The 12529-nt window shown below is 38.2% G+C and overlaps 1 protein-coding gene across 1 annotated transcript; it reads left to right on the forward strand.

The window, feature by feature from the left end:
• The first annotated feature begins 309 nt into the window (after positions 1-309).
• Positions 310-1669, forward strand: LOC129248961 (uncharacterized). The gene is made up of 4 exons (XM_054888569.1): positions 310-540; positions 630-874; positions 963-1139; positions 1231-1669. Exons 1-4 carry the CDS (start codon positions 310-312, stop codon positions 1514-1516), a joined length of 939 nt encoding a protein of 312 aa, XP_054744544.1. The 3' UTR covers positions 1517-1669.
• The last annotated feature ends 10860 nt before the right edge of the window (positions 1670-12529 follow it).

The following is a 12529-nucleotide window of genomic DNA, read 5'->3' on the forward strand; positions in this document are numbered from 1 at the left end:
TTCAACCCATAGGAGTCGTAGTCCACACTGTTTAGTTTGATGACCGATACACGCCTGTCCCTCCCATTGATAAGGGCAATTTTTCATCCAACTTAGTTTCAATCGAACTCAAGTGCATCGACTTATTCGACCAATACGCCGCGCACAACCACTCTAAGCAGCAGCGGCCGTAATGCAGCGCGATAATGAGAAAAAACACGATTACTTCAACAACTTTGTATCTGTATTAGTTTACCAAAAATTAAGTACAAAATAAACATTTACAATTGCAACACCTGCCAGTCGAAATTTTACCGTCAGACCTTAAGCATGGCAACGAGTGCGGCGAGCAGCTGTGAAAAGCTTGTGCGGATACCTCCCGAGCAGTGGACTGCACTGCGCGATGTTTACCGCCAGAATTGGCCACAAAATGCCTATAGCTACTACGCTTTGGAAAATTATATCAACTGGTCACGCAAAGACCCAGAATTGTGTGAAAGGGAATTTCGTATATGGAGTATTGATGAAAAGTGGCGGGAGCATGGAATCTATATTTTGGAAGTGAGTTGAATATATTGGATTATCGCTTAGAGCTTAGAATTTTTAAATGAAATCACTTAATATTATCAAAAAAAAAACTACGCTTTTAGGATAAAACGTTTATATCACACGTCGTCAGAGTAGACGCCTGCGCTCTGGAGCATATCGCGCGTTATGAGTCAGCGTTGAGCCACTTGAAGTCCATTCCGTATACTGAACTTATTTTTCGTGAAAAAACATCCTTAGCTGTTAAAAAGTATATCGCACAATTAGGCTATGAACCGCCGCTAGCGCAATGCTACCCAGCAAGGCTGTATCATCTGCGCAAGGAAGATTGTCTAAAATTTGAAGTGAGGTAACAACACAAAAAAATTATTTTTATTTTGTAATTCCCTTATTTTCTTCACTCTAATTCACCACTTAAAACACTTAATTCTACTTAGAGCTCGCTCGGACTTCATTATTAAACCACTCGCGTTGACAGACGCCACAGAAGTAGATGACTTTTGGGCGTACAAAGCACCCGGCTCGCGCTACATCGTGGAACGCAATATAAAATACAACGCCTCCTTAGGTGCCTATCATCCCGAAAGCGGTGCACTGTGCGCTTGGGTCTTGTAGTAAGTATTAAATATACAATTCAGTGCCCCAAATATTTTAATTTCACTTTCAATTTTTTTTTATTGTTTTCGTTTTCGTTTTGTACAACAGCAGCGAATTCGGCACCATAGCCTGTTTGTATGTGAAAAGTGAGTATCGGCGACGCGGCCTCGCTGAGGATTTAGTGAAGCAAATATGTCGCATGCTGACCGCAAAAAATTGTGATGCTACCGCTCATATTGAGGACACAAATAATGCATCGAGAAGACTCTTTACAAAGTTGGGTTTTCAAACAGTTGAGTTCAACTATTGGTTTATAAAAGCGGATTTCGTAAGCATAAAGAAGGGCGGCGAGCTTGTGGAACGTTTGCCTGAACAGGCTATGAAACATGGCTGACAAGTAAGGGGAATATCATGGAAAGGGTAAAATAAGTAAAGTAACATCTACGTTCTTAGAAAAGCAATATTAGACAATTAAGTTTTAGTTCAAAAAGAGACAAATGAGAAATATACATTAAAAGCACAAAAAACTGCGAATTATTATGGCGGAGGAAGGCATAAAATAAAAAACAATTTTCCAATGTTCCATAAGAAATTTATTTTTTATAAATGAGACGTTGTGTTTTATTTTTTATTATATTTTTTTTATATTTATTTATTTTTTTTATACTCTATTTTTTTATTTATTTGAGTCATTGGTGGCAAGCTGTCCTGAGTTGATTTACAACGTTACTTAACAAGAACTTAAGACCTAAATTAAATAGATAGTTAATAAGTTAACAGAGACCTTGCCATCACAAAGTCAAGATCAAGACTTCTAGGAAGCTGATTAAACTCTTCAAGTCCTCTTGTAAGTGGGGTGAAATTCAGGTAATTAGATCCGATAACTTCACTGAATGAGTGCGAAAGTCGGATGTTAGCTTTCGCTATCCACCTTGCAGGTAGCTACCTTGAGCTGACAATTATAATTATTTTTAATTTTTTTTTTTTTATTAAATATATATATTTTTTTAATTTTCTTTTTAATTTTTTGTTTGTTACATTTTTTTTTTAATATTTTTTTTTTTAACATTATTTTTTAAATCCAATTCAAACGCTAGAAAAGCTGTGCCTACGACAATAAATATGTCTCAACACTTCGATATAGCACCCGAATACGGAGTGATCCCAAGCGAGCTGACGTAACATTCAGACATACATGAAAATACATAAATACAGTAAAAATAACGCACACTAAGTACCAAAAAATCACTGTTCAAAAGAACAAAAATAAATCAAAATTAGTGAAGAAAAACTACTTGTGATGCTCCATAAAACAAACAGCCGTTAAAAAATTTTCCGGAAAAAGTAACACTGAGAAGAAAAATTTAAAAATTGTGTATGTATTTCAATAAACAAGTCTCCTACTTTTTGTTTTGCGAATTAGGAGGCTTAAAACGCCTAATACAGATATTTAAATAACTACTTGCAATTTAGTGTAAGCATCAAAGTTTAACTGTTTGAAATAATTTCACAAAAGTTCTCGGTTAGGAAATCAGTGGAAAACTGCCGTATATCTTATTATTAATGAGCACAGCGACGCTTTGATCGATTTGAAAGGGCCTGTATTATACATACAAATACATAAAGGGTCTTTCAATGACACACACAAGTTTCACAATTTTTATTCAAAATACGGGAGTTAATATTGAATATTTGAATATAACTCGAGAAATCGATGATATCTCAAACACTAGCAAACAAAATCTGAAAAACATCCTCTTCAAAAAAAAAATTTCCGAAAACTTCTGAAGAAAACAAATTTTACAAAAAAAGATTTCCAAAAACAATTTTCCAAAAAAAAATTTCCAAAAAACATTTTCCAAATAAAAATTTGCAAAAAAAATTTTTTTTTTAAATTATATTTTCGATACAATACTATTGGTATCGGACAAAAGCTTAACTATCGCTACTGAAAAACTGCAGCGATACACAAACGCAGTTAAGGAATGGTTCTATAATTGGTGCCTAAAAATAAATGAAGACAAAACCGTGCAGGTTATACATATTTACTACCAAAACAAAATTTATTGAAATTCCAATTAAAATAAATGGCACAGCAATTACAATTAAACCAACTACTATATACCTTGGAATACATTTGGATTCGAAACTAAATTGGAATCGCCGCATAAAACAAAATATCAAACAAATAAAAGAAAAACCTCGACAGCTTCATTGATTAGTCAGCACAAAATCCAGACTTACTATACAGAACAAGCTATTAATGTACAAAGCCATGATTAAACCAATCTGGCTATATGGACTACAGGTGTGTGGAACGGCTAAAAAGTCTCATATAGTAAAAATTCCACGACAACAATCGAAGATTCTTCGAATTTTGACCATGTCTGACAGGACTTTTAATATAGCAACAGTAGACGAAGAGACCAAAAAATAGCAAGAAGCCACTTTGAAAAAATACAGGAACACAATAATGCAGAAATCAACAAACTTCTGGAAAGGGGAAAAACACTGAAAGGCGCTTAAAGAGAACTCGACCAAGCGACTTAATTAATGCTAGAAAATAATAAATGTACAAAGGGGTTAAATTGCTATTATATTGTTGTACAATTGTAATTATGTAGAGTAAAACTTGTATTGAATATTATTTAATTGTATATTATTTCGTTTATTTTAATTTTTATCGCTTTGGCACTGGTCATTAAGCGATGTATGTAAATCCTGGCCAAATTGTTAAACAACGTACTTAATGTCAATGGACAGATGTATAAAGTAAAGGGGAACAAAAAACAAAAGAAAAATTATATTTTTTCCTAAAAAACTAAAACAAAATGTTAAAAAAATAATTTATATTTCACTTCAAAAAAAATTTTTTTTTTCAAAATATTGCCTTTCAAGGACACACACAGGTTTCACTAGTTCTATTCAAAATACGGGACTTGATATTGAATATTTGAATATAACTCGAAAAATTGATAATATCTCAAAAAAATAACAACCAACATCTGAAAAACATTATCTTCCCGTATGCAAAAAAAAAAACAATTTCCCAAAAATTTTGAAGAAAAAAAATTTTCCAAAAAAAATTTTTGGAATAACCATAATTAAAAGAAAAAAATTTCCAATTTTCTAATTTTTTCTTAATTCTTTTTAATTATGTTTATTCCAAATTGTTTTTTGGAAAATTTTTTCACTTCAAAAAGTTTTCAGCATTGAATAAATCTCAAAATTATTTCTTTTTTTAAGTCTAAACATAATAGAAAAAAATGTTTCCATTTTTTTTTAATTCTTTTTAATTATGTTTATGCCAAAAATTTGTTTTTGAAAAATTTATTTTTGGAAATTTTTTTTTTTTGGAAAATATTTTTTTAATTATATTTTATCCTAAAAAGTTTATCCAATTGCTTCAATGTTAAAAAAATGAAATCTGTTTCACTTCAAAAATTTCCCACTTGAATAAATCTCAAAATTACTAAGTTTTTTTTTAATTTTGTTAGTTTACTTCTTAGTATACTTTTTAAGCAACACTTTGCTCTACAGCAGCAATATTCTCAAAAAAACATTCAGTTTTTGGTCTGACAGTTCTTTTTCTGTAGCGGCAGTACGAGTTTCTTCAAATTGTTTCACCAACCTTTGAATTGTCGACTCATTCGGGCGATTATTTCCAGCAAAAAAATCACGAAGTTTGTTCTTTTCGAGGATCGATATCTTCTTTTCGAAGATCGATATACCTTTTTGTTTTTCTTTTTTTTTTGTCGGGACAACTAATTAAGTCCATTTTACTACACTTAAACTCCCTTTTAATTTTCTTTAAATCTAGCCCATCTTCGAAGAAATCCGAGTAGATCTTGTGGTGCCAAGGAGCCAGGGTGATCGCTTCTTAACACATCAGTACCAAAGCACTCAAGCCTGATTCAAGCGAAAGCGGGGCAGACGCATAGAAAGTGTTCCGCAGTCTCATCCTCTTCTCCACATGCTGGACAAAGTACATTGTCTGAGATGTCTACCTTTTCCATGTGCTTCGCCCACAGAAAGTGGCCCGTCATCAGTCCAACCAACTTCCTACACTCCCTTCTGCTTAACCACAAGAGGATTTGTGACACTCGATCGGACATGACAGGTAAGATCAGTTTAGTCCATCTGCAGCCTCTCTCAGCCTGCCAAGCTCGATTGTGGATTGAAGTAACCCGTTTGCTAACCGCAGCTTTGATGGCTGCAGAAGGGAGTGGCAAAACGGGCTCTGAGACCAACTTCTTTGGCCCTATCCCATCCTAGCTAAGGATTCAGAGGTCTTGTTACCCACGATACCCACGTGCCCCGCGACCCATGTTAGCATCAGGCTATTATGTCTTCCGACATAGTTCAGCCTGGATTTACAGGACTCGACTACCCTTGGAGTGGTTGGGGAGCTGTCTAAGGCCATGAGAGCAGCTTGGCTGTCGCTGCAGACACATATAGATCTGCCTCTCCATCTATTTTCCACAACAAAGTTCATCGCTTCTTGAACAGCACACACCACCTAATGCCGGACCTGAAGTAGTCGGAAAAGCTCCGGTGCAACAGATGGCCACAGTGCGTTGTAGTCTCGATAAGGTGCTCCTGATACATAGGTGATAATAGGCCTTATCATAACCGGTTAGATCCATAGGACCTTGCTAGGAAAAAAGACCCACGTTTTCCCAAAGACGGCCGCCGTAGCCCCATGGGTTGGTGCGTGATTACCATTCGGAATTCACAGAGAGGTCGTTGATTCCAATCTCGGTGAGAGCAAAATTAATAAAAACATTTTTCTAATAGCGGTCGCCCCTCGGCAGGCAATGGCAAACCTCCGAGTGTATTTCTGCCATGAAAAAGCTCCTCATAAAAATATCTGCCGTTCGGAGTCGGCTTGAAACTGTAGGTCCCTCCATTTGTGGAACAACATCAAGACGCACACCACAAATAGGAGGAGGAGCTCGGCCAAACACCTAACAGAAGTGTAGGCGCCAATTATTTATTTTATTTTTTTCCCAAAGACACCTTCGCATTGCCAGAAAGCTGTCAGTGCTTTGGATGTCTTTGTTTCAACGTGTGACTTCAAAAGAAGTTTACTATCGAGGATTACTCCAAGATTTTTGATTTCTTTGGATAGCTGGATTGTGACTCCTTTCAGCTTAGGCGGCAGAACGAGTCCATCAAGTTTCCTCCTTCTGGTAAAGAAGACAATACCAATTTTGGTGGGGTTTGCCGATAGCCCATTCGCACAGCACCAAGTGTCAATCATATTCAGAGTTTTCTGCACTTTTCTAAGCGGAGGATCCGTTGTCAAACAGACAACGTCGGCCGAAAATGCTTAGGTGTATACTGAAGCATCATTTAAGATGGTAAGTAGAGGATCGATCACCATGCACCGGAGCAATGGAGACAGCCCATCACCTTTGAGGGCAGCCTCTATTTACCCCGGACGACACCAGAGGATCATCCTCCGCCCGCACAGTGAAGATTCTTTGGGCTAGCATTGAACGAATCCAATTCACCAGCACCCGGTGTATACCACGTCTACTGGCAGAGTTGCAGATACTGTTGAAAGTGGCATTATTAAAAGCTCCCTCTATATCCAAAAATATGCCCATAGCGTAGTCCCTCCTGTCGATGACCTGCTCTATCCTAGCAACAAGGTTTTGCAGTGCCGACTTGCAGGATTTTCCGCTTCGATAGGCATGCTGAAATGGAGAGAGTGGGTGAACCTTCAACGACCTCTGACGCATATGCAACTCTACTAGCCGTTCGAGACTTTTCAGCATGGAAGAGATCATACTGATAAGACTAAAGCTTTTGGGGCTGGTGAAGTCATCTCGACTATTTCTTTAATAAGTTTCAATACTCTTAATGCGTTTTTCTCACGTGAAAAATTGTGCATCCGCTTACTTGTGAAGTGTCAAAGGTGACATAAAAAGGTACCGGCTAGGAAGTATTCCCCACTGGCATCTATGTGTTCCTTTTGAAATACCCTTTACTAGCGATTCCTTAAATTACTAAGTTTTTTTATTTTATCAGTTTGCTTATCAAGTTCTGCTCGCCTCTGTAAATGAGTATTTTTCCCCATAAAAATTGCAACATTTTGACTGTTTCGCTTATAAAACAAAACCTATTAAAAACATTCAATTCACATATGAAGAAAAAATTTTGAACAAAAAAAAATGTTCCCCAATAAATTATTTAAAAACTATAGATTATTTTAAAATGTTAAAAAGTTACTTAAAAAAGTTCTGGAAAATTCTATCAATTCAGTTATTATACTCAAGCCTGCAAATGACTCAATTTTTGTATTATTTTCAAATTTTAAATTTTTTGATTATTTTTTTTTATAACAACAGTAACATTTTACCGTTTTGCTGATAAAATAAAAATTATTAGTCGGATTTTTAGCTAAAATTTATGGCAGCCACATTTCAAACCAAAATTTATAAATACCTAAAATAATTTCGATGACTTCAGATACGGGTTTCGCCGTCATACCTCAGAGTTTCAAATGAAATAAAAACTGTAAACCTTGAGATGGCATGAAATAAAAAAATTACTGCTACAAATATTTGGTAAAATACGTGACTTCTTATTTCTCATAACCTATCGGAAAAATTCCATGAGACCCCAGGCATTAAAATTTTTTTCTTCATTTTTTTGCCTTCTGTAATTTTAAATTTGTATTTAAGCTATGTAAATATAGCCACAAAGTCAAGTGTTCCTTATCTAAGTAACCCTTACATAAATATTGTATATCTAACGGTAATGTACTACATAATTGCATAGATTATAAGAGCTGATAAATGTTCAGTCTGTGTGGTCTCTCTGAGTGAGCCCTTTGAAGTTAAGATAAGAGACAAGAGAAATATCATTCATATCATTCATATCTTTTATTTTATTTATTTGTTTATTTTTATTATTTATTTTTTTATTCATTTATTTATTTGTTCATTTATTTATTTGTTTAACAAACACTCAACCAAGAGTTGTTTTACAGTGTTTGCACTTATGAATACTTTGGCCGGCTGTTTTTCAGGTACTGCATCGAAAGAGATGTATTTTTTTTTTTTGTTTAATTTTTATAAATTCATGGCTTTATTTACAGAAGCGTTTATGAGTGAATTTAAGCTTAACAGTAAGTTTTTAAAGCTTAATAGGATTTAACTGTTGGTTGGGCTGCTGAGTGGGCTCTTTTAGATCTACGCATTTCCATCTAAAGCGGCGCGATCTTCTTCTTCTCTTCTTAATTGGCGCGATAACCGCTTACGCGATTTTGGCCGAGTTTAACAAAGCGCGCCAGTCGTTTCTTTCTCGTGCTAACCGGCGCCAATTGGACACACCAAGTGAAGCCAAGTCCTTCTCCACCTGATCTTTCCAACGCAGAGGAGGCCTTCCTCTTCCTCTACTACCACCAGCTGGTACCGCATCGAATACTTTCAAAGCCGGAGCGTTTGTATCCATTCGGACGACATGACCCAGCCAACGTAGCCGCTGGATCTTTATTCGCTGCGCTATGTCTATGTCGTCGTAAAGCTCATACAGCTCATCGTTCCATCGTCTGCGATATTCGCCGTTGCCAACGTGCAAAGGTCCAAAAATCTTACGCAGAATCTTTCTCTCGAACACTCCAAGCGTCGCTTCATCGGATGTTGTCATCGTCCAAGCTTCTGCGCCATACGTCAGGACGGGCATGATGAGAGTCTTGTAGAGTGTTAGTTTTGTTCGTCGAGAGAGGACTTTACTGCTCAGTTGCCTACTTAGTCCGAAGTAGCACTTGTTGGCAAGAGAGATTCTGCGTTGGATTTCAAGGCTGACATTGTTATCGGTGTTAATGCTGGTTCCTAAATAAACGAAGTCTTTTACAACCTCGAAATTATAACTGTCTACAGTGACGTGGGAGCCGATACGCGAGTGCGCCGACTGTTTGTTTGAAGACAGGAGGTACTTCGTTTTGTCCTCGTTCACCACCAAACCCATTCGCTTTGCCTCTTTATCCAGTTTGGAGAAGGCAGAACTAACAGCGCGGTTGTTAAGGCCGATGATGTCAATATCATCGGCATACGCCAACAATTGTACGCTCTTATAAAAAATTGTGCCTGAGCGATTAAGTTCTGCGGCTCGTACGATGCTCTCCAACATCAGGTTAAAGAAGTCACACGACAGCGAGTCACCCTGTCTGAAACCTCGTTTGGTATCAAACGGCTCGGAGAGGTCCTTCCCAATTCTGACGGCGCTGCTGGTGTTGAGCAACGTCATCTTACATAGCCGTATTAGTTTTGCGGGGATACCAAATTCAGACATCGCGGCATACAGGTAACTCCTTTCCGTACTGTCGAATGCAGCTTTGAAGTCGACGAAAAGGTGGTGTGTGTCGATTCTCCTTTCATGGGTCTTTTCCAAGATTTGGCGTATTGAGAATATTTGGTCGATGGTAGACTTTCCAGGTCTGAAGCCACACTGATAAGGTCCAATCAGTTGGTTGACGGTGGGCTTCAGCCTTTCACACAATACGCTCGCTAGAACCTTATAGGCGATATTTAGAAGACTTATCCCGCGGTAATTGGCACAAATTGCAGGATCGCCCTTCTTATGGATTGGGCAGAGCACACTTAAATTCCAATCGGCAGGCATGCTTTCATCCGACCATATTTTGCATAGGAGCTGATGCATGCACCTTACCAGCTCCTCGCCTCCATGTTTGAATAGCTCAGCCGGCAGTCCGTCGGCGCCCGCGGCTTTGTTGTTCTTTAGCCGTGATATTGCTATTCTCACCTCGTCATGGTCGGGTAACGGAACTACAATTCCGTCGTCATCGATTGGGGTATCGGGATCTTCACATTCTCTACGACATGCGCAGCTGTCACTGTTTAACAGGTTCGAGAAGTGTTCCCTCCATAATTTAAATTTGCTCTGTACGTCAGTCACCAGATCGCCGTCTTTGTTCTTACAGGAAAACGCCCCGGTCTTAAAACCTTCTGTAAGCCGCCGAACTTTCTGGTAGAATTTTCGGGCGTTGTTCCTGTTGGCCAGCATCTCAAGCTCTTCGCACTCACGTATTTCGGCCTCTCGTTTCTTCTGTCGGATAATACGTCTCTCTTCCTTTTTCAGCTCTCTGTAGCGATCCCACATGGCTCGCGTTGCGCCCGATCGCAGCGTAGCTCTATAGGCGGCATACTTTCTTTCTGCGGCAGCATGACATTCCTCGTCGTACCAATTGTTTTTTCGGGCTCGCCGGAATCCGATTTCTTCTTCGGCGGCGGTACGTAGGGAACGAGAAATGTTGCTCCATTGCTCGTGCATGCCGGTTTGTTGGAAAGTGCTCTCTGAGAGCAGGAGTGAGAGTCGAGTGGCGAATCTTCTGGCTGTCTGTTGTGATTGCAGCTTTTCGATGTCGAACATTCTTTGCGTAGGTAGATGTACGTTTTTTGCTGCACAGAGGCGTGTGCGCAGTTTGGCTGCAACAAGGTAATGATCCGAGTCAATGTTGGGTCCTCGGATCGTACGTACATCTAATACACTAGAAGCGTGTCTTCCATCTATCACAACATGATCGATCTGGTTTCGCGTTTTTCGATCAGGAGACAGCCAGGTAGCTTGGTGTATCTTTTTATGCTGGAATCTGGTGCTGCAGACTACCATGTTTCGGGCCCCGGCGAAGTCGATCAGCCTCTGTCCGTTACCGGATGTTTCGTTGTGCAGGCTGAATTTTCCGGCTGTGGGACCAAAAATTCCTTCCTTGCCCACCCTGGCGTTGAAGTCGCCAATCACGATTTTTATGTCGTGGCGGGGGCAGTGCTCATACGAACGCTCCAAGCGCTCATAGAAGGAATCTTTGGTCGCATCGTCCTTCTCTTCCGTCGGGGCGTGGGCGCAAATTAGCGATATGTTAAAAAAACGTGCTTTGATGCGGATTATTGCGAGACGCTCGTCCACCGGAGTGAACGACAGTACTTGGCGACGAAGTCTCTCTCCCACAACAAATCCGACACCGAATTTGCGCTCCTTTACGTGGGCTAATCCCGGACGTTGTGAGCTGCTTGAACCATATGTAGAAGAATCGTCCTGGCCACTCCCAAGTGAATGGCGATCAGTAACTTTCCCCACTTGCGTGGACTTCTACACATGGAACCATCCTCCGAGCGGCGCGATCTCTGCACTTTAAATGCAGATATGTAAAGATTATTGACATTTTAAGAGTAGAAAGTATCAAAATTTTGAAAATTTCCTTATTTTTGGCTTGCAGACTTATTTTAAAAAATGTATAATTCTGCTTCTTTTGAAGTCAAGGATTTTTTATAGTAAAAATTATTTAATTACCAATTGAAAATATATTTTTTTGATTGAAAATCGCATTTGAATTACTAAACCCTCGCAATGCAGGTTCTGCTGTGATGAAGAGGAGTCTATGGAACACTTAATCAGCAACTGTGAGGCATTAAGCCTCAGGAAACACAGAATCCTGGGCTCACACCTACTGGAGGAGGAAGACCTAGAATTATTCCCTCTTAAGGAGCTGGTTAGATTTCCTGGTGTACCAAATAATTATAATTAAGTAATTAGGGGCGTACAATAGATCAATCTGGTCGCAGTGCATTAAGGCCTTAGCCTAACCCGTACAAACATTAACATTACCAAAACATCGCTATGGATGGGGGTAATTGCAAAGCAATGACTTAAATATTTAAATTATTATAACAATAAATTAATTTTAATTTTTTTAAATTTTACAAAAATAATTTCACCATTAAAATTTCATTGATTTTCGTGATTCGCAGATCTGCGTAAGAAAAAAATAAAAAAATAAAAATGTCAGTTCGTTTCCAATTTGTTGCGTAGTATAATTTGTTGAATAAGGAAAATAAAAGCATTTATTGCTCCAAAAAGTAAATATGCCGACGGCTGTTAAATCTAATTTTTTTTTTCTGTAGTCATAATTCGAAATTTTTAAAATGATAAGAGCCACTTTTATTCATATTAGTTTTACTCAATATAAATAAAAGTTTCGTTTTTCTCTTTAAACCCTACCTCCCATTCCTCCATGCCCGCCTGCATTTCTTATCAGCATTACACTTGTCACAGCTACTTTAAATATTTTTCTTCTACAATCTATTCTCCTTCTTTTTCTTATTCTATTCTTTCCAAACTTTTTTTGAACTTCCTTTCCAATACACTCGAGCATCTAAGCCGCTTTTATTTTATGCAAATGGAAGGGAAAACATTTTTCCATCGACTCGCCAAAGCGCTTTGATATATTCATGCATGTATCTTTGCTTTGATCGGTGCATGCCACACTGCAGGAGACAAAAGTTATATTTGCAACTGCAGTAAGTATTTGCAAAAGTTCATAGAGGGCATTTGAAATTACAATATTCTGAGGAAAGTGCAGCGCTTGCAGCTTTGTCAG

The sequence above is a fragment of the Anastrepha obliqua genome, chromosome 5, assembly GCF_027943255.1.
Source record: "Anastrepha obliqua isolate idAnaObli1 chromosome 5, idAnaObli1_1.0, whole genome shotgun sequence".
Classification (NCBI taxonomy): Eukaryota; Metazoa; Arthropoda; class Insecta; order Diptera; family Tephritidae; genus Anastrepha; species Anastrepha obliqua.

Bases quoted from the DNA above. Each gene is read 5' to 3' on its own strand.
- LOC129248961 (XM_054888569.1), top strand. From the start codon at position 310: ATGGCAACGAGTGCGGCGAGCAGCTGTGAAAAGCTTGTGCGGATACCT. The intron at 541-629 runs GTGAGTTGAATA...CTACGCTTTTAG, and splicing joins ATGGAATCTATATTTTGGAA to GATAAAACGTTTATATCACA. The intron at 875-962 runs GTAACAACACAA...AATTCTACTTAG, and splicing joins TGTCTAAAATTTGAAGTGAG to AGCTCGCTCGGACTTCATTA.